This window comes from Lactuca saligna, chromosome 9, assembly GCF_052625555.1.
Source record: "Lactuca saligna cultivar CGN05327 chromosome 9, ASM5262555v1, whole genome shotgun sequence".
Classification (NCBI taxonomy): domain Eukaryota; kingdom Viridiplantae; phylum Streptophyta; class Magnoliopsida; order Asterales; family Asteraceae; genus Lactuca; species Lactuca saligna.
In genome coordinates this window covers 19,606,157-19,627,203 of record NC_136425.1, presented here as the reverse complement: position 1 = coordinate 19,627,203, position 21,047 = coordinate 19,606,157, and the positions used below count along the sequence as shown (strand labels likewise).

The 21,047-nt window shown below is 31.7% G+C and overlaps 2 protein-coding genes across 2 annotated transcripts; one reads left to right on the top strand and one right to left on the bottom strand.

Annotated features, from left to right (window-relative positions):
* Nucleotides 1-14,159: 14,159 nt before the first annotated feature.
* LOC145016051 (uncharacterized) lies at nucleotides 14,160-15,049 on the bottom strand. The gene is made up of 2 exons (XM_078974484.1): nucleotides 14,605-15,049; nucleotides 14,160-14,536 (listed from the first exon to the last, which is right to left on the bottom strand). Exons 1-2 carry the CDS (start codon nucleotides 15,047-15,049, stop codon nucleotides 14,160-14,162), a joined length of 822 nt encoding a protein of 273 aa, XP_078830610.1.
* Nucleotides 15,050-18,031: 2,982 nt separating this feature from the next.
* LOC145016049 (uncharacterized) lies at nucleotides 18,032-19,021 on the top strand. The gene is made up of 3 exons (XM_078974483.1): nucleotides 18,032-18,205; nucleotides 18,309-18,503; nucleotides 18,734-19,021. The coding sequence occupies exons 1-3, from the start codon at nucleotides 18,032-18,034 to the stop codon at nucleotides 19,019-19,021; spliced, it is 657 nt and encodes a 218-aa protein (XP_078830609.1).
* The last annotated feature ends 2,026 nt before the right edge of the window (nucleotides 19,022-21,047 follow it).

Below are 21,047 nucleotides of genomic sequence, written 5' to 3'. Positions count from 1 at the left end.
ATCAAAGAGAGACTTGCTCCATAGCCAATTTAAGCATGGGTAATGACTTAGAGAGAGATTTAACGACGGATTAGTTTTCTCTTGCGACAACCTTAGCGACGGAATATCCATCGCAAACTTGTCACTTAATACAGTTATTTAGGAAAATGACAACAAAACTTAATGACAATATTTTGTCGTTAATCCCTAGCAAACCTCTATATCTGTTTTCTAAACCTGTAGCTAATCCCTCGCAATTTTAAGATGTGATTGTTATTCTTTCCATCAATAATCCATCGTAGTTATACGATATTAGATTTTATTATAAAAATGGGAAAAAACTTACATGAATTTAATTTGAGATTTTATTATAACATTTATGTAAGTTATTTCCTATTTTTTTTTACCTAAAAAAGAACTTATATATAACCCGACGTGTATATATATATATATATATATATATATATATATATATATATATATATATAATTTTTCATAAAAAAATTGTTGTATATATATATCTTAAGAACTTGTTTTAAGAAATTAAGTTTAATCAACGGTTGAGAATTATATATATATATATATATATATATATATATATATATATATATATATATATATATATATATATATATATATATATATATATATATATTGTTGTAAATAATTAGCGGATCACATAATAATTGGTGCATGATAAATTTGTCAATATTTTTAACTAGTTACACGTATTTAGTAAAATTTGTAGTATAAATATCCATCCATCGTAAAGAATGAGATACACCAAAAAATTATAAGAGATATAACTTTCATATTCTCTCTAAATATTCTTTCTTCTCAATTAAAATTATTATCAAAGTTTACTAGTTTTGTTTGGTTTAAATTACATTAATTACGTTTAATTCATAACACGTTATCAGCACGAAAGCTCTAATCAAGATTATTAAACAAGTGGAAATTACATCTATCTTAATCAAGTTTAATATGAGTCCGACTGGAGCACAACACCAAGAAAAGATTGGAGATCTTTGTATAGCAGATAGTGGTAGTCAATATACTATTCTGAAATCAAAGAAATATTTTTCAAAATTAGTACCAACAAAAACAGTCATACATACAATATTAGGTCCTGCAGACTTGATAGAGGATACCGGAAAAGCCCATTTTATATTACCAAATGTTACAAGCTTTTGTATAGAAAATGCCTTATTTTCTCCAAAGTCTAATAGAAACTTATTAAGTTTCAATAACATATATTTCAAAGGATATGACACAAAGACTGTGACCATTGAAAATAAGAAATATATGTATATTATAGACAAAAACATATGCTTGAAAAACTACCAACACTTGATTCTGGTCTGTATTATACATATATACATATGATTGAATCAAATATGGTAATTGAAGGAAAACATTGTGATCCTGGGACATTCAGTTTATGACATGATAGGTTGGGCCACCCAGGATTAACAATGATGCGAAGGATAATTGAGAATACACATGAGTATCCACTGAAGGACCAAAATTTCCCTCAATCCAATAGCATAAAACCATGTACATCTTGTTCCCTCGGAAAGTTACTTATAAAACACTCTCCAATGAAAGTTGAAAGGCAATCACCTAGATTTCTAGAAAGAATTCAAGCTAATATATGTGGACCGATTCACCCTCCATCTGGACCATTCAGATACTTTATGGCCTTAATAGATGCATCCAACAAATGGTCTCATCTTTGCCTATTATCAACTCGTAATATGGCATTTGCAAAGTTTCTTTCCCAAATTATTAAATTAAGGGAACATTTCCCTGATTATACTATCAAAAGAGTGAGACTTGATAATGCTGGTGAATTTACTTCACAAGCATTTAATGACTACTGTATGTCTGTCGGAATTGTTGTTGAGCATCCAATTGCTCATGTACACACACAAAATGGTTTAGATGAATCACTGATCAAACGTCTCCAACTAATAGCTAGACCATTGATGATGACGACCAAACTTCTTGTTTCTGTTTGGGGCCATTCAATCTTACATGCTGGATCATTGATACGCATGAGACCAAGTTCATATCATGTATATTCTCCACTACAACTTGATTTTGGTCAAGAGACAAATATATCTCATTTGAGAATTTTTGGGTGTGCAGTATATGTCCCTATTTCACCACCTCAACGGACAAAAATGGGTCCTCAAAGAAGGTTGGGAATATATGTTGGTTATGAGTCAGTCTCTATTATAAGATATCTTGAACTATTAACAGGTGATGTTTTCACAGCACGCCTAGCAGATTGTCAATTTGATGACGGAAAATTTCCATCATTATGTGGAGAAAAGAAGATTATGGAAAAGGGTGTGTCATGGCATGAGCCTTCTTTATCATATCTTGACCCTCGCACAAGGAAATGTGACATGGAAGTTCAAAAGACAATGTATTTCCAAGAAATGGCAAATCAATTACCTGATGCATTTACTGACACAAAAAGGGTGACTAAATCATATTTACCAGTTATCAATGTTCCAGCTCAAATTGACATTCCATATGGACAATCTGATGATAAAGTCACTCAAGAGTCTAAAACACGTTTGAAGCGTGGAAGGCCATTTGGTTCTAAGGATAAGAACCCACGGAAAAGAAGAGGAGCAGAAAATGCACTAGATCATGAGGATAGTGTTCCTGGAGAAACACGAATTATTCAAATTCCCCCAGGAAAGGAGGATGATGCACAAAATTATGGTAAGACAAATAGAATATGTGACCAAAATGAAACTAACAATATAGGTGCAATATTTTCTTATTTAGTTACATGTGATATTATGAATGATGATCCTTAACCACAATCTGTCATTGAATATCGAAGAAGAAATGATTGGGCTAAATGGAGGGAAGCTATGCAAGTTGAATTAAATTCTCTTAAGAAGAGAAAGGTTTTTGGGAACATTATCCTCACACCTGAAGTTGTGAAACCATTATGATATAGATGGATCTTCGTACGCAAAAGAAATGAGAAAGAAAAAATTGTAAGATACAAGGTCAGGCTTGTTGCTCAAGGTTTCTCTCAAAGACATGGAATTGATAATGAAGAAACTTATTCACCGGTAATGGATGCAACCACTTTCAAATATTTAATCAGCTTGGCAGTATCTAAAAATTTAGAGATGCGTCTTATGGATGTTTTTACAGCTTACTTGTATGTATCAGTTGATAGTGATATCTATATAAAAATCGCTGAAGGATTTAAAATACCTGAAGTGTTAAGTGCAAAACCCAAAGAAATGTATTCTATAAAATTACAAAGGTCTTTGTATGGTTTAAAGCAATCTGGACGCATGTGGTACAATCATTTAAGCGATTATTTGACAAGTAAAGGTTATATAATAACACTATTTGTCCATGTGTATTTATTAAGAAAACAACATCTGAACATCATTGGAACGAATAAATAAATCGTTGAAGTGATTGAACTTTTAAAGAAAGAATTTGAAATGAAAGATCTTGGAAAAACTAAATATTGTCCTGGTTTACAAATTGAGCATATGCGTAACGGAATACTTGAGCTGTTGTGCATCAATCGAATTACACAGAAAGAGTCTTGAAATGTTTCAATATGGACAATGCAAATCCTTTAAGCACTCTAATGGTTGTTAGATCATTAAATATTGACAATGATCCATTTAGTCAATGCGAAGAAAATGAAGAAGTCCTTGGTTCAGAAGTACCATATCTAAATGCAATTAAAGCTCTTATGTATCTTATCAATTGTACTAGACCGAACATTTCTTTCGCTGTAGACTTGCTAGCAAGATTTAGTTCAGCCCAACAAAAAGACATTGGAATGGAATCAAACATATTTTTCGATACCTTCGAGGAACTAGTGATTTAGGGCTATTTCACCATAACAATTCAAAACAAGGCTTGATTGGTTATGCATATGCAGGTTATTTGTCTGATCCTCATAAAATTAGATCTCAAACTGGATAAGTATTCATGAATGGAGGTACTGCAATTTCCTGGCATTCTCAAAAGCAAACACTTGTTGACACATCCTCAAATCATGTTGAAGTAATTGCACTAAATGAAACTAGTAAAGAATGTACATGGTTAAGATCGATGAGACAACTAGTTTTAACTTCATGTGGACTTGAAAATGATATATGTCTAACTTTAATTTATGAAGATAACTCAGCATGTGTCACTCAAATGAAATAGGGATATATCAAAAGCGACAGGACAAATCATATACCTCCAAAGTTTTTTTTAATACACTTAAGAGCTTATAAAGAACCATCAAGTTGAAATCAAATATGTTCAATCCATTAACAATGCAGCAGACCTTTTTACGAAGGCACTTCCTACTGCAATCTTCAGGAAACATGTCCATGGCATCGGAATGCGATATGTGCATAGAATATAATGTGACGAATGTCTAAATAAGGGGGAGTCAACTATACACTGCACTCTTTTTCCCTTCGCTAAAGTTTTTTCTCACTGGGTTTTCTTTAGCAAGGTGTTTAACGAGGCAATACATCAAGTTGAACGCTAAAATGATGTCATCCAGGGGGGGGGGGGGGTTGTAAATAATTGGTGGATGACATAATAATTGATGCATGATAAATTTGTCAATATTTTTAACTAGTTACAATTATTTGTTAGTAAAATTTGTAGTATAAATACTCATCTATTATAAAGAATGAGATACACGAAAAAGTTATAAGAGATATAACTTTCATATTGTCTCTAAATATTCTTTCTTCTTAATTAAAGTTATTATCAAAGTTTACTAATTTGGTTTGATTTAAAGTTACATTAATTACGCTTAATTCATAACACACACACATACACACACGCACACACACACACACACACACACACACACACACACATATATATATATATATATATATATATATATATATATATATATATATATATATATATATATATATGGTTAGGATTAAATGTGAACTCCAAATATTGTGTGAATGTATGGCCAAATTATGATCATTGGATTAAAAAAAGATTAATGACTAGGATTTTAGGGTGCATTGTATTAATGTAGGATAACAATTACTATTTAATTACATTCATTTAATTCTAAGGTTACTAAAGAGTAATTATGACATTTTTTAAATGAGATAAAAAAGAAGTAACCATATGTTAGGAAACCAATTCAAATATATTAATAAAATCCAGATTATTATTTTTACTACCAAATCACAGAAAATCATCTTTTGAAAATTTTTCAATATTTTTTTACATGATAATCACATAAAACGAAATAGATTTAATTCTGTAAGAATTACTTAGTTTCATAACATATTTCTTTCTATAAAATTAGACGATTTCAATATTAGTTTTACAAAATATTAAGATAATGTTTTTATACAATGTTCAAAAAAGTACAAAATTAAAGAATCAGACGATTGGATTCTTTAAAAATCAAGAATTTACTTAATACTTATTATATTCTTTAAGAATCACATTTCATTCTTTAGGAATGCATTGACTAATAAATAGTTTGAACTACTGTCATAAAACTAGTGATATATGTAAAAAAAATCATTCTTTAAAACGATCAATTAATACTTTATAAAGTAGCAGCTAAATAACTCTAAAATAAATTGTCAGTTCAATACATATCGATTGAAGGTAAACGGGAAACAAGCTGCGCCGCTAGCTCTTTCTGGATGGCAAAACCAATTCTTTTGAAAACAACATTTGTGGATCTAGGAGATATAACATATTTTTTTTTGAAGTGTACGCAATATTCTTTTTACACAGATTCACTAAAACTATCAACCAAACTGAAAATTCTTAAAGAATAAGAAAATATTATTTCTACATATAAAATTATCTTACAATGCCTAACATATTCTTGAAGAATATGCAATAAACTAATATATTATTTGTATAAATTTTAAAAGAATGAACATTCGATTCAACATTATATATGAGTTGTAGTCACCAACTTTCTTGATACGTATATTAAAAAATTCAATTTAACCTAATTATCAAAATTAAAGTAGCGAAGTTAAATGAAATGAGTTACAATAATTACAAGATTATAACTGAAAATGCATTTATTGATTTATATGTAAATTACTTTCATACCTTTATTAAATGATTGGTTAAAAATTGGTTATACAATCACACAATATATATATATATATATATATATATATATATATATATATATATATATATATATATATATATATATAGGTTCAGTTTCATTTGAGATCATTATAATTTTGTGAGACCGTAAGACCAAATCTAAAAATAATTTTAAAATGCAAAATAAATGGAAAAATCCAAAAATTCTTTTTTTAAATATTATTTTCGGAACTTGAATTAACTAAAAAAATATAAAAATATATAAAAAAAATAAAAAAAATTCCGTTTTTTTTTTTGAAAAATACGTGAAATATTCTAAATAGAATATTACACTGACATATTCTAAAAATAATTTTAAAATGAAAAATAAATGGAAAAATCTAAAAATTCTTTTTTTAAATATTATTTTCGGAACTTGAATTAACTAAAGAAAATAAAAAAAAAATTCTATTTTTTTGAAAAATACATGAAATATTCTAAATAGAATATTACACTGTACATATTCTAAAAATAATTTTAAAATGCAAAATAAATGAAAAAATCAAAAAAATTCTTTTTTTAAATATTATTTTCGGAACATGAATTAACTAAAAAAATTTAAAAAAATAAAAAAATGCGTCTCATGGTCTCACAAGATATAGGTGGTCTCAAATGAACCTAACCATATATATATATATATATATATATATATATATATATATATATATATATATATATATATATATATATATATATATATATATATATATATATATATATATATATATATATATATATATATACTTTTTGTCTCATCCACAAAAACATACTTTCTTAAAATTTTGTTAGAATCTTTCAGCCTGATATATTTATTGGTTGAAAATCTGCATATAATACATTCTTAAAACCCTAAGCTACACTTGCAAATTTGAAACCAATGAATGGTTTGTATAAATTTATGAATATGATTGGTGTGGATTTGAGCTGTGAAATATGACGTAAGCCTAAAAAAGGGTGTACTTCAAATTTGTTACTTTTCTAGAATACGTGTACGGAATTTCATGGTTTTATCATATGACCCAAAAAGTCAAATGGGTCGGACCCCTCAACGAGATTTACGGAATTTCATGGTTTTATCATATGCCTTCTGCCAACTTCACCTTCACCCCACAACTTCTTTACTATCTTCCAAATATATATATATATATATATATATATATATATATATAGGATATAGATCCGGTAAGAAATTTTTTTTGGTAGGAAGGTAAGAAGTTTTTTTTCTACATATTTTTTTGACGAACAAAAAAAATGAATCACTAGATGATTCATTTGTAAGATGATTCACAAGAAAAAATTCTCAAAAACACATCTTTATGATTCATTTTTAAGTAAATTAAGAAAAAATCACTTTTATGACAATTTTAATGAATAACAACAAAATTATTATATAAATGAATCATCGAAATGTTTTTTTGAGAATTTTTTCTTGTGAATCATCTTACAAATGAATCATCTAATGATTCATTTTGTTTGTTCGTGAAAAAAATATGTAGAAAAAAAACTTCTTACCTTCCTACCAAAAATTTCCTTCTTATTTGATCTTGACTCTATATATATATATATATATATATATATATATATATATATATATATATATATATAGGGATGAGCATATGGACCGGGGAACCGGCCGGAACCGGTACCGGAACCGGAACCGGCACCGGAACCGGAACCCGATGGAACCAGTCGGGCCGGGACCGGGACGTTATTTTTGTTGATTTTTGGAACCGGAAACCGGTAGGAACCGGAACCGATATAACCGGAACCGGTAGAACCGGCAAAAACCGGTAGAACTGGTAAAAACCGGAACCATATGATGCTATATTTCGAGGGTCGGTTCCAACATTTGAAGACACGACAAGAACCGGTAGGAACCGGGAACCGGAACCGGTAGAACCGCCGGGCCGGTTCGGTTCTTGATTTTGGTCTAAGCTGGTTCCCGGTTCCGGTCCGGTTCGGGCCGGTTCCGGCCGGTTCGGTCCTTTTGCTCATCCCTATATATATATATATATATATATATATATATATATATATATATATATATATATATATATATATATATATATATATAACTCTTAAAAGTAATATTTTAATGATATGATGGACTTGCATAATTGCATTCAGTTCAAAACTAAAAGGAAAAATCACATATTGTATTTACAAAGAGTAAGTTCATGACAATCACCATTCACCAATAATTGATGACAGGAGAAAAGACCATAATGCCCTAGTACACTGTTCCCAAGAGGAATAAAACAATGATACATAAAGAAATACAAATAAACCATGCTGCTCTTGTCCTATATTGCACAAGCTTATTCTATTCTTTTCTTTTTCATTAAAAAAAAGGAACTATTTTTACATTTAAACAGTTGATATGGTTTGTTAAAAAATAAAGGGTAATTGTGGATAACCTTCGTTTTCTATGATTCATAGCTTTTTGGAAAACGAAAGATATCCCTACATTATCTTTTGTAAAATAAATATATTTTTAAACAAATGTATGACTCATCATATTATCTTTATTTCTTTATAAACAAGTCAATAATATTTTATGGAAATCCCTAAAAATTATTGAGAAAATACATATATATTTTATTATTATTACCAAAATGTGATGTAAACTATAATCATTTATCATTTCAGATGTGTTAATAGTAAGGGACGATGGAGTCGTTTTCCTCCTCCCGCCGAAACCGCTAAACCCTAGGCGGAGGGTATCGAACCCATCCAACCCTTAAACCGCCGACCCCATTTTCTTCAACTTTTCATCTTTGAGTTGTGTTCCCAACGGGTTCCTTAAACCGCTAAACCCCTCTCTTTCTCTCTTGCTTTCATACCTTCCATCCATTTCCTCCTCCAACCTACTATGACTCCTTTATCCCTAAGACATGTCTATGTGTAAGAGAAAAAAATATCTTTTGAAACCGTCTAAGTTAAACAAATATTGATTACTTATGGAAATTTTCGTTTCACATAAACTTTGAGAATTTATTTTTTAAAACTATAAGAATTTTAATGGATTTAATTAGCAATAACCATATTCAACTAACCAACTCAAAATGGAATATAAGTTATACCAACCATGTGTCATATATGTCATCTATGAACCAATAATAGTATTAAGATAGGCATGTATTTGTTCAACATGTTGTACATTTTTTTGTTTAAAAAACAAACTAAAGCCTATTTGATGTGGGCCCTAGTGTGGAGGATCGGACCATTGCGTTCGTAGAGGCCCACGATCGTGTGACTAAAGGGGTTTCACGGAAATGACTATAACTTTGGCTACGAATCTCCGTTCCGGGCCTACGACCAGTCAAATCGAAGCTTGGAGCAAGAAGCACATCTAGATAAGTTCCCGAAGAGGACTTACCTATTTTTGAGTCCAGAAATCGCTTTCTAAATGGAGTTATGAACAATTTTATTATTTTTCCTTAATTTTTGGGTTTTGTTTTTGGTTTGTATTTGGCCCATGGACTTTTAGGGTTTCATTTTAATTACTGCTTCTTATTTAACTGTTTTTGATGTAATTTTGATAGTCGATCATTAATTTTATGAACTTTCGATTTTCTTCCAAATTCTGTGTGTTAACCCAGATTTTGAAGCCAATCCCACGATATTCGTAGAATCAACGTGGTTTTGAAGAGATTGTCCTGGCTATTCTTTTAGAATCAACAGGTTCATTCTTGGTTATCTTTGTGTTGTTTTTTTTTTGCGCTGCATCACTACTTATATATAAATTAAAAACATGATAATTTTATTAACAACAATCCTACAATTAAACTTGAATTTAAAATATTAACTTCTGAAATATCAATAGAACCAAATGACACCGGAAATAACTTAAATTAATGATAAAATTGCGAAAATGGTTCCTATGGTTGTCAAAATTTTGTAATTTGGTCCAAAAAAGTATAAAAAAAGTTGAGTGGTGCATTAGTAGTCCAATTTCGGATACTTTGTGTGGTTTTGGTCCCTATGGTTGACATTTATATGTAGTTTTAGTCCACACTCCACCTGAAATGACAAATTTTCCCTTAAATAACTTTCTTTTTAATTTCATTTAATTTATTTCCTAATTATTCTAATTAAAAAAATAAAAAAACCCCAAACCATCCCTCTTATCCCTTCCATCTCGGGCTTCTGTCTCTAATCTCTCTCTCTCTCTCTCTCTCTCTCTCTCTGTCTCTATGTGTGTGTGTGTTCTCTCCCTTTCTCTATTATGTTATTATGTTCTTCATCCCTATGACCCATATCCTTGTTAGTACAGAAATATGAATGAAAGTTTTGCCAATTTTTGATTTGGAATTTGTTTACAAACCGGAAGCAACCTCTTCTTCTCCATATTCAAATCTCCATATCCATAGAAGCCACCATCCGTCATCATCAATCTTTCTTAAACCCTAACCCTAGCAATAACAACTCTCTCTGCTCCTGATAATCGAAGACTCACATGCTTCTCTCCACCCCATGCTTGTGCAAAACCTCCTATCCCTATCAAACTCCGGTGAAGATGGCTTGCTACCCAGATGTAAATTCAAGCGGCGTTGCCTACTTACCACCACCCCTTTGTCTTCTCTGGTAGCTCCATGTGTGTGTTTCCAGATCTGCAAACGAGAGCGACATACCTGATTTGTTCTGTAAACCTATCGATCTACATATTTAAACCCGAGGAAGAAGAGATAGGTGATAAAACCCTTCAAATCGAATTCGTCTTTTTTAAACCATTGATCGTCTAGTGTTTTAGGTCTTCTGGGAGGGAGAGACAGTTGGAAAAAATCCGATGAACGATGGTTTAGTGGCGGTGGTGAAAAATCATCTCGTTAAGAAAGAAAAGTTGAGTATGTGGGGAGATGGAGGTGGTTGTCGGCGAATAGTGGTGGAGAACAACGATGTTGGTGAATGAGGATGGCGTTATCTTCTATGAAGGTGGTGGTAGCGGTTGAAAACCCTAATCATTAAAAGATGGAGGTAACAGTGTTTGGGTAGGGACAACTCCAATCAGAAAGGTGGTGTTGGTAGGGAAATTTGTTCGAGGTCTGAGGAAAGAAAGATGAGAGGGGGGGGGGGGGGAGGGGTGGATTATATATTTGTAATGGACGGTGGTGGTAATCGGTGGTGATGGTAGCAGATGGTGGTAACTGTCAATGGTGGCAGTCAACGATGATAGTGGTGGACGGTGGTAGCTGTTGGTGGTTCCAGTCGAGGATGATGGTGGCATCCATTAGGGGTAATATATTTCTTGTATATGTATGTGTGTGTTTTTTTAAAGAGAAAAGGCAAATAAAATTTAAATAAAATAATATAAATTACATTAATTTATGTATTTCAGCAATTAAAATAATAAAAATATACATAAATTATAAGGGAATAATCGTCTTTTTATGTGTGTAAGAACCAAAAACAATAAAAAGATCTAAAATTAAACCGCTAATACATCACCAAACATTTTTAGATCAAAACCTCGTAATTTTGACAACCTCTGACAATTTTTTCAAATTTGTTTAAATTAATAGAAATACTGAATGTAAGATAATGATACGTGGAATGATGTGATTGGGTGGGAGTGAAAGTAGGAAAATAAATCATAAATGTGAGGATACAAGTAGGCACGTGGCACCCTGACCCCATCCCAGCGACTATTTTGACTTCACACCGTAGTTGACAACTTTTAATGGATTTGACCCCAATGACCCTTTTGCACTTTCACTTACACTTAAAATAATTAAAAACGCATGCAAACAATATAATCATATATTTCGACAAGATTAATATAGATAGTTTATTTCATATTATTTGTAAATCACGTTAAATGTCATATCATCAAAATCTATTACATATAGTTATATGATATATCGCATGAAAAAGATTTAGTGATTAAATGTGTTTAGTAACTAAATATGTATAAATACAAAAATTCATTATCCTTAGAAGTTATTAATCCTTTAATTATTGTGAAATTAGAGAAAAGCCCCTCAAATTGTTAATCATGCCATAGAAAATCGAACAAAAAAGCTAAAATAAAAAGTATATTTGATTAATATTTGTTTGTGGTCAAAATATAGTAAATTGGAATTTTTGGTGTTCAACGCAAGAACAAGAAAATGTTCAAAGGCATATAATGACATTTTAGCACAAATTGATGAGGTGTGTCGTTTTTGTCTGTCCAAATGAAGATCTAGTTATAAATGTCACATGAACCGAAAACAGTTAACTCATACTATCCATGAAAATTACAATTTAGAAACATAATAGTCAATCTATTCATAACTTCACAACATTTGATTAGATATATTACTCATAAAACTTTAAAACATATAATAATAAAAACAAAATGGAACAGTTTTATAACCCCATATAAACAACATCAACATATCTATAATTATGACTTAAACAATTAAGTTATATTAATGCTCAACTAAACCCACCTATATCATAACCAATTGTCTCAACATTTATGAGAAGGATGATGTATGTGGTAAGAACACTTACGACAATTAATATATATATATATATATATATATATATATATATATATATATATATATATATATATATATATATATATATATATATATATATATATATATATATATATATATATAATTGTGGGTGGGAGATTTTGGGCCAAGATAACTTTGGCTAGGAAGATGATGTGATGTTTGAACCCTTACAAAGTAATGATAATGACTATTACTTGCACCATACAAGTGGCTAAAACAATTCCTTCAAATTATATTTCGTGGTTCAGAATAAACGAATAATTGTGCAAATAACTTTTGAAAGTTTATTAAGTTCAATACTTCACGTGATACGAAAATCAATCGAAATTTTGATGTGAACAATCTAATGAGTAATGACTCTTTCTAATATCTTTAAATTTCGATCCTTTTCTATAGTTACAATTAAAGTATGAAAAAAGTTCATTGTTATCTAGTATACTTACTTCACAGTTAAATACTTTTAATATCCGTTTTACTTAGTTACTTATCAGAATAATATAATTATATGATTTATGGAAATTTAAATAAACGTAAATGTATAACATAAACCAACTAAAAAATATAAAACTTCCGTTGATGATTTCATAGAAGTTTTCGATTCAATATTTGGGCTTGCTATGACTTTGTTGGAGAGTATGAATCACTTTTTGGCCCAAATTTGACCTTTTTAATTTTTATGTTCAATAAAATTAAATTAGAAATGGATATTTTGATGATGTGCAAGCCACCAAATAATTTACTTATGCAAAATTGCAAATCATATTCATTTATGATTAAATACGCAAAACCAAAATGATAGAGAAAATATGTTGGATAACTTTAAATAAAACGAACAAATACAACAATTTATTAAATTAAATCTAAACTATCTCGAAATTGTTAAAAAATATACGTGTCATAATTCGATTTCATTTATAACATAAGTTCTTCAGCTCGATTCACATCTCCAATCTTCCCAAAAGCTTCAATAACCAACATATAGCTTTTTGATTTAACACAGGGTTGGTCTTGTATGATTCTCCAAGTGGAGACATGTCGGAATACCTTATCGGCTTTCATTTGAGTGAGGATTTTGGGGATGGATTTTCTTCGGGAAGGGGAGGAATTGAGGATTATTATGATGGAAATTAAGGGGTCGTTTGATAGTTGCTGATTGGGTTAGAGCTGACTGGGTTAGAAAAATGCTGACTGAGTCCACATCTGACTGAATTTATGCTGTTTGATTATTTATCTGACTGATTGTGCTGAATGATTAAAATGACCATATTATCCTTATGTTGTTCTTTTGTGCTGGATAAAATAATTATACAAATAAAAATTATCACATAAAATCCAAATTAAACATACATAATTAAAAATCCAAATACGAAGTGTAATACAAAACCCAAATACACATTGTCATACATAATAAAAAAAATATATCATTTAACGTGAACCATTTGAAAGTAACTGATTAGCAATCTGGTCACGCAAAGTAGTCATATACTCAACGGCTTCCAAACCCCATTCTATGCCTTATATGTTTTGGCCCTCACTTCCTCCACCTCCCACATTAGGAGTAAAAATAGTGTTTTGTTCAAAGTTCATAAATAGGTCATCTTGAATATCGTATTTCTTTATAAAATTATGGACCGCGACACAGGCAATGACTATGTCTCTTTGCACTGGAAAAGGATAAGGAGCCATACGTTTTAAAATTGGAAATCTCGTTTTCAATACACCATAAGTACGTTCAATGTAATTTCTAAGTTGTGCATGAGCATGATTGAACCTTTCTTCCTTAGTTAAAGCTCCGTTTCTTCGAAAATCAGCTAACCAATACCTAGTATTGCGGTAAGGAGCCATAAATCCACGGGTGTTGGTGTATGCGGCATCACAAGGGTAATATTTATCTGTAAATGGGTGACAAATTAATCATATTAATAATATAGATAATAAAACTTATAGAAAAATGACAAACCTGGTGGAGGGAATGGAAATCCAGAAGTCGGATTAAATGCAACTTCTTTCAAAACTTTAGAATCGTGTGCTATGCCCTCCCATCCCGCCCATACAAAGGTGAATATCATATCAAAATCACAAATTCCTATTACATTCTGATAACATTCACATTTTCCTCTTCCTCTATAGCGAGTTTGTTCATCAACGGGCACAACTGCATGTACAAGTGTTCTGTCTAGTGCACCTAATGCTCCAGGAAATATGTTTTTTAGCCGTCTATAAGTTTCCGAGGTATTTCTTGTTGTATTAGAAGATGTTGGTACAATAATTTCTCTTGCAAAGCACATCATTGCTTTTAGCACTTCATGAAAACATTGATGAATCGTTTGTATGGAGTGGTGAAATCTTTCTTTAACAGCTCGAAAACGTTCATTATGTCCTATAACATGTAAAAATATAGCCATCTTCTCTTCAACGCTTATTGTCCTACTATGTTGCAACCAATTTCTCTGAGTAAAATGATTGCATAATAATACAAATGCATCTTGTGTAAGACGTATCATATCAAAACATTGTATAGGATCTCCGTGTATCAAATCTTGTGTATATGCATGCCCAGTTTCTTCCGATTCGTTAGCTTTTATTCCTTCAATTCTTTTTTTTTTTTTTCTTTTTTGAACCAACATCAACCAATAGCATGAGAGTATAAGGAAACCTAAAAACTTACCTTCCTTATCCATATGTAACATGTTACATGTTAATACAAATCACATAAATTTAATAACATAAACCATAAATTAATCAATAACATTAAAATGGATGACATATAACTTCATAAAATAAAAATCCATAACAAAAAAGTCAATGCCAATTAACAATCCTAAACATAACACATAAATAACCTAAACTTAAAAATCCTAAACATAACACAGAACAACCCTACACGTAAAAATCCATAACATGTACCATAATATAAATCCATAAAGCATAAAGACAAAAACATCCTAAAGTCATACTAAAGTCAACCAAGTAATCCAAAATTCTTTCCCACACTTTTCACCCACAACTCACAAGTTGAAGACTCGAGGCGTAACCAAATCTTCCTGTTACCAGCATTTTCAGCGAACAACATAAGTGCAGTGATGTACTTCGGATCAGAATTTCCCCACTCCAAGCCTTTCAATTTTTCAATACATTCATCCATCTCCTTGTCAAGATTATTAGTTTGCGCGAACGCCTGATCCGCCTTCAGAATTTCCCTGCCAACCTCTCTTATGTCATCATCCAGTGTGTCTGTGGGTGCATTTCGTTTTCCTCTTTTATTTTTAGACCGAGCAGACGAATCTCCACTTGCATGTGACGCACTTGTAGGTGGGGGTACTGTTGAAGCTGAGGCTGGGATATCCATTTGAGGTGGAGTATCTACCATGTCAATATCATCATAATCTTGTGTAGTAAAGACTTCTGCAGGATGAGGGAGTGTCGAAGATGGTCCCCAACTAGCAGCACCGGTCGAGGTTGCACCGTCAAACAACTGGGCACATAGACCAGGGTAAAGGAGGGGTGCATTTCTTAATTTCTCAACCATCTTGTTCGACTGTTTGAAAAAATGATTTTATTATTAAACTTTTTAAAAAAATAATAATGTGTTTTAAATTAAAAGATTACGTCCGTCATTTGAAACGTGTTTGTAACAGGATTATAGAGATTCCCAGTTTTGTTTCTTAATTTCAACCAAACTGCATACTTGCTTTTCAAGTAGTCATAACGATATTTCATTTGTTTTTTCTCAACAACAAAGTCGTGTTCTTTTTTTAGTTTCTCAGCTATTGTATTCCATGAGGTACCTTTGAGACCACTACCCTCCCTACCATTACTTGTTAGTTCTTGGATACATGCATCTAGAAAAGTTTTGTTCACAAAATCTGAAGACCAACTAGCTCTATTTCTCTTTTCTGCCATGTCTAAGGAATAAATGAATGATAAACAGGTTACACACAATTTTGCACACATATATACAAATATATATACATATACACGTTTAGTTTTTTAGTATAAAAATTTAAGAAGTAAATTAATGTCTTGTTAATTTTTATAACGAATAAAATTTTCAAAGAATACGAAAATATAATAAATATGAAAATTTTTTATAATTATCAAATTTATAATTTTGCTAAACTTTACAATATTGTTATTACTAAAACAAGAAACAAACATGATTATATGTTTCAATGTACAAATTCAACCATCACACTCATATATATATTAATCACTAAAGATTGCTTACAATATTCATTCTTAACTTTTTACTCTATAAAGACAATAATTTGCTTATACTAACATTAATGACATAATTTTTGGCATAGAGTAGGGTACAGCAAGAAAAAGAAACATGCTTGTTTGGTTTAAAATGGAACCCATAACTCTTAGATACAAGGTTTTCACTACCAAATGATATAATTAAAAAAGATGAAAGTCACACATCTTCAAGATTTCATGAAAACTTGACATTCACATAAGTTGACTGTGAGTTTCGTTGACAGCTTTAAGAAGATAGAATACCACAAAAATATATGGACAATTATGGACTATTTTGCCCCTGATTATGGGGTATTGACAGAAATAACATGCAATTTTTTTTTAAGTTCTGGACAGTTTTGTCCCTCACTATGAATACAGAAAAGCAACGTTAAAAGATTAAAAACAAACCTGTTATGTGTTGTATTTGATCACGGACTGTTGCTCAGAATGACGATTGTTGCAAGGCTTTTGATCGATAAGGGAAACAAGAGGCTGCGTCGATCAGAGGTTAACGGGGGCAGCAACGATTTTTTTTTGGATCGATAGGGCAACAGCGATGAATTGTCAATTAGCAGCAGCAACAACGTTTTTTTTCCTTATGTGTTTCTCGGTCCATCAAGTTGAAATCAAGGACCGAGTCCTATGTTTTTATTGGACCGAGTCCAAATCTTGGTCCGAGTCCTATCCCTATCAAACATACCAATTGATATTTTACGGATCCAGTCCCTCTTTGGACCCAGTTAGATACGCTATCAAACGACCCCTAAGTCTGACCCTTTCTATATGTTGACCGAGTTTGGAGGAATGTGTTTTACTAGGAGTACATGGGTAATAGTTTTTTTTCTTTGCTTTAGACCTTGTGGTATACATACCACGAAGTAGTCCTTGGTCTAGCTGACCATGAAAATTTTTCGTGCACACCACCCCGATATTTCGTGGTCGGGCGTGGTCGTGCTTTTCCGTGCTCCCGACGACGAAATCAAACGGAGAACATGATTGACTGTGAGTTTCTTTGGCCGTTGAACGGCTATTTTGACTTTTTTTTTTTTCCAAACTCAATTCACTATATAAATAAAACTTTTATTTTCACCAAAACTTACACCTCATTCTAATCTTCATTCTCTACAACCACAAAACACATATACATGGATTCCACAAAACATATTGAATTTCTAAAAACTTTTGACTCGGATGATGACGTAGAATTAGTCGACACATTCTTCAACGTTGTGCAACACATTCACGACGAAGAAAGTTCGAATGCAACTCGTATAAGGGCGGTCGTTAATCGTGATCGCCAAGCCGCACACGACTTACTGGTACGTGATTACTTTGCCGATAATTGTCTTTATAATGACGACTCATTCGAACGCCATTTCCGTTTGAATAAGGCTATATTTTTACATATTAGTAATGCTTTAGAATCTCGTTATGTTTTTTTTCAAACAAAAACCCGACGCTAGAGGAAGAATGAGTTTTAGTAGTATACAAAAATGTGCGGCTGCTCTTAGGTATTTGGGATACGGTATATCATTCGATGCATCTGACGAATACTTGAAAGTATCCGAGAGGACCGCCGTTGAATGTGTAGATTGGTTCTCTGCATGTGTTTATGAGGTTTTTTTCACGAAGAATATTTGCGCAAACCTACTCAACGTGATATTGAGAGATTATACTCGGCTCATGAAGAGAGACATGGATTTCCGGGTATGCTTGGCAGTCTAGATTGTACGCATGTGGCTTGGGAAAAATGTCCAACTGCATGGCGTGATCAGTTCACTCGAGGAGATATAGGTGAACCAACTATCATCCTAGAAGCTTTTGCATCTCAAGATTTGTGGATATAGCATGCCTTTTTTGGAGTAGCGGGGTCTAACAACGATCTTAATGTTCTTGGCCAGTCTCCACTTTTTAACGATATTTGGACCGGCAAAGCACCTGATATGACGTTCACGGTGAACGGGCACACATACAAATACGGTTACTACCTTGGTGATGGGATATACCCGGATTATTCTACATTGATGAAGGCATACTCGGTTCCTCGAAGTGAAAAGGAAAAGTTTTTTACAAAAAAACAGGAATCGGCGAGAAAGGATATCGAGAGGGCATTTGGAGTCTTTAAGCAGACATGACATGTAGTGAAATATGCTACACGAATCTAGGATAAAGAAAGAATTAAACGAATGGTCCTAGCATGTATTATAATGCATAACATGATTATCAAAGATGAAGGTCGAGCGATTTGCACGTATGATCCGAACGACGTTGCCATTCCAATCGAGGAGTTCGTACCGGGAACGAATGCGTTTTTCGAGCGAGTTGTTAAAATTCATAACAATGAAACGTGTTTCAATCTTCGAGAAAATGTCGCAGAACATTTGTACCAATATAGCATGAACGATGATTATGTTTTTTATATGTATGTTTCTTTGTTTTTTTAATTAATGTAATTTTTTTTTTCTAAATTAACTAAGTAATATAGTTTGAAGTTGTAATTTTATTTTTATAATTAATGAAACACTAGTTTAAAAAATGAATCTTTTTAATTATAAAAAATGTAATTTTATTGTATTTTTGAATTAAAAATAAAAAAAATAATGATGTGGAGTGGTGTGTTAGTGGTAGGTATCCTATGTTAGTGGTAGATGATTGTAGTGCTGATGTGACATTCACCACATATGTGGTATATGGTGGGTATAACGGATGAACTTAATATATTAAGGTTTCTTCTATGCTTGTTCAAGTAGAACACCTAGTATTTATTCCCTTATTGTAATCTATTTTCTCTCAAAGGAATAAAGTCAATAAACACATAAAATTTCCCCACTTTTGATCCCATGTTCTTGTTGTTTTCTCCCTTTCAACTAATGTGCGTTTCTAATCTTGTGTAGACCTGAATACAAGGATTAAGCAAATGATATATTTACAACCTCCTAATATTTCGAACAAATAAACGAAAACATGTTGCATATTGAATGGAGAGGATCACTACAGCATTAACTTCTTATGGGGACGAAAATTTCTAACCCTATACCGACGACATAGGGTATACAGACGACTTGTCGTCGGTAAAAATTGATCAGCATAGGTTCCCTATTCCGGCGATATGTAGTCATTACAGCTTTCGTCGACAAGATTTTCAGAAAAAAATAAAATTTTATTAATTACATGTGGTGACGAGATGTCGTCGGGAAACCTATAGCAATGAGATGTCGTCGGGATAGGTACAAGTGATTGCGACCACTTGTCGTTGCTACAAGTTTTTCACAGTTGTCGATTAAATACCTATAGCGACGACTTGTCGTCGCGATAGCTACTTTTTTTTTTTTTTTTTTTTTTTTTTTTTTTTTTAGTTTTTACAGATTCTGTACACTACCATTCCTGCAGTTTTAACAAACCCAAAAAACTTTGAAGCATATATCAATTGAAATACAATAACTAACTATTATTGTTCAAATTCAAAACATAAAAAAGAAGTGTAATACTACAATATGTAGTTAGCATTGTTCAAAATAATAAGAAACATCAACCATTACCATTATCATCATCATCATCATCATCATCATCATCATCATCTTCTTCTTCTTCTTCTTCTTATTCTTCTTCTTTTTCCCCTTCTTCTTCCATCCTTTCGGCAAATTGTTAGAGGTGAATAGAAAGTTAGGAACTGGTGGTGGTTGGAAGTTAGGAATACATGGCGCCAAGTATTCTTGCATTTGTTGTGCATCAAATTGGGATTGAGATTTAGGTTGAGATTGGGACGATCTGGAAGTGGATGACCGTTCATTTGGAATTAAACTGAAGTTGGCGGTTGGGCTCCTACCTACTCCACGGGCATGCCCACGTCTCGTCCCAATGGCACGTTCTAAACATTCTTCATTAATTACTTGTCTGCCTTCCCCGACCTCGCTTTGCATTTTCTTATATTCGTCTTGAATTTTCTCATAAATTAAAGAAAACAATAAACATACCATAATAAAAACAAACAACTAAATTTAAATATTAAAATAATAATAATATACCAAACAAACAACACAATCCTATAATCATACAAGTATCAATTTAAATTTCATATAAACTTATACATACAATTTCAATTTCATATAAACTTATACATACAATTTCAATTTCAACAGAAGTTAGAAAAAAAATAACTAA

What these genes read in the sequence shown, in the direction of transcription:
- LOC145016051 (XM_078974484.1), bottom strand. Translation starts at nt 15,049, where the DNA reads ATGGCTATATTTTTACATGTTATAGGACATAATGAACGTTTTCGAGCT. An exon ending in ATTTCCATTCCCTCCACCAG is followed by an intron (nt 14,537 to 14,604) that starts GTTTGTCATTTT and finishes ACCCATTTACAG; the next exon opens with ATAAATATTACCCTTGTGAT.
- LOC145016049 (XM_078974483.1), top strand. Translation starts at nt 18,032, where the DNA reads ATGGATTCCACAAAACATATTGAATTTCTAAAAACTTTTGACTCGGAT. An exon ending in AAGCCGCACACGACTTACTG is followed by an intron (nt 18,206 to 18,308) that starts GTACGTGATTAC and finishes GTAATGCTTTAG; the next exon opens with AATCTCGTTATGTTTTTTTT. An exon ending in TCTCTGCATGTGTTTATGAG is followed by an intron (nt 18,504 to 18,733) that starts GTTTTTTTCACG and finishes TTGTGGATATAG; the next exon opens with CATGCCTTTTTTGGAGTAGC.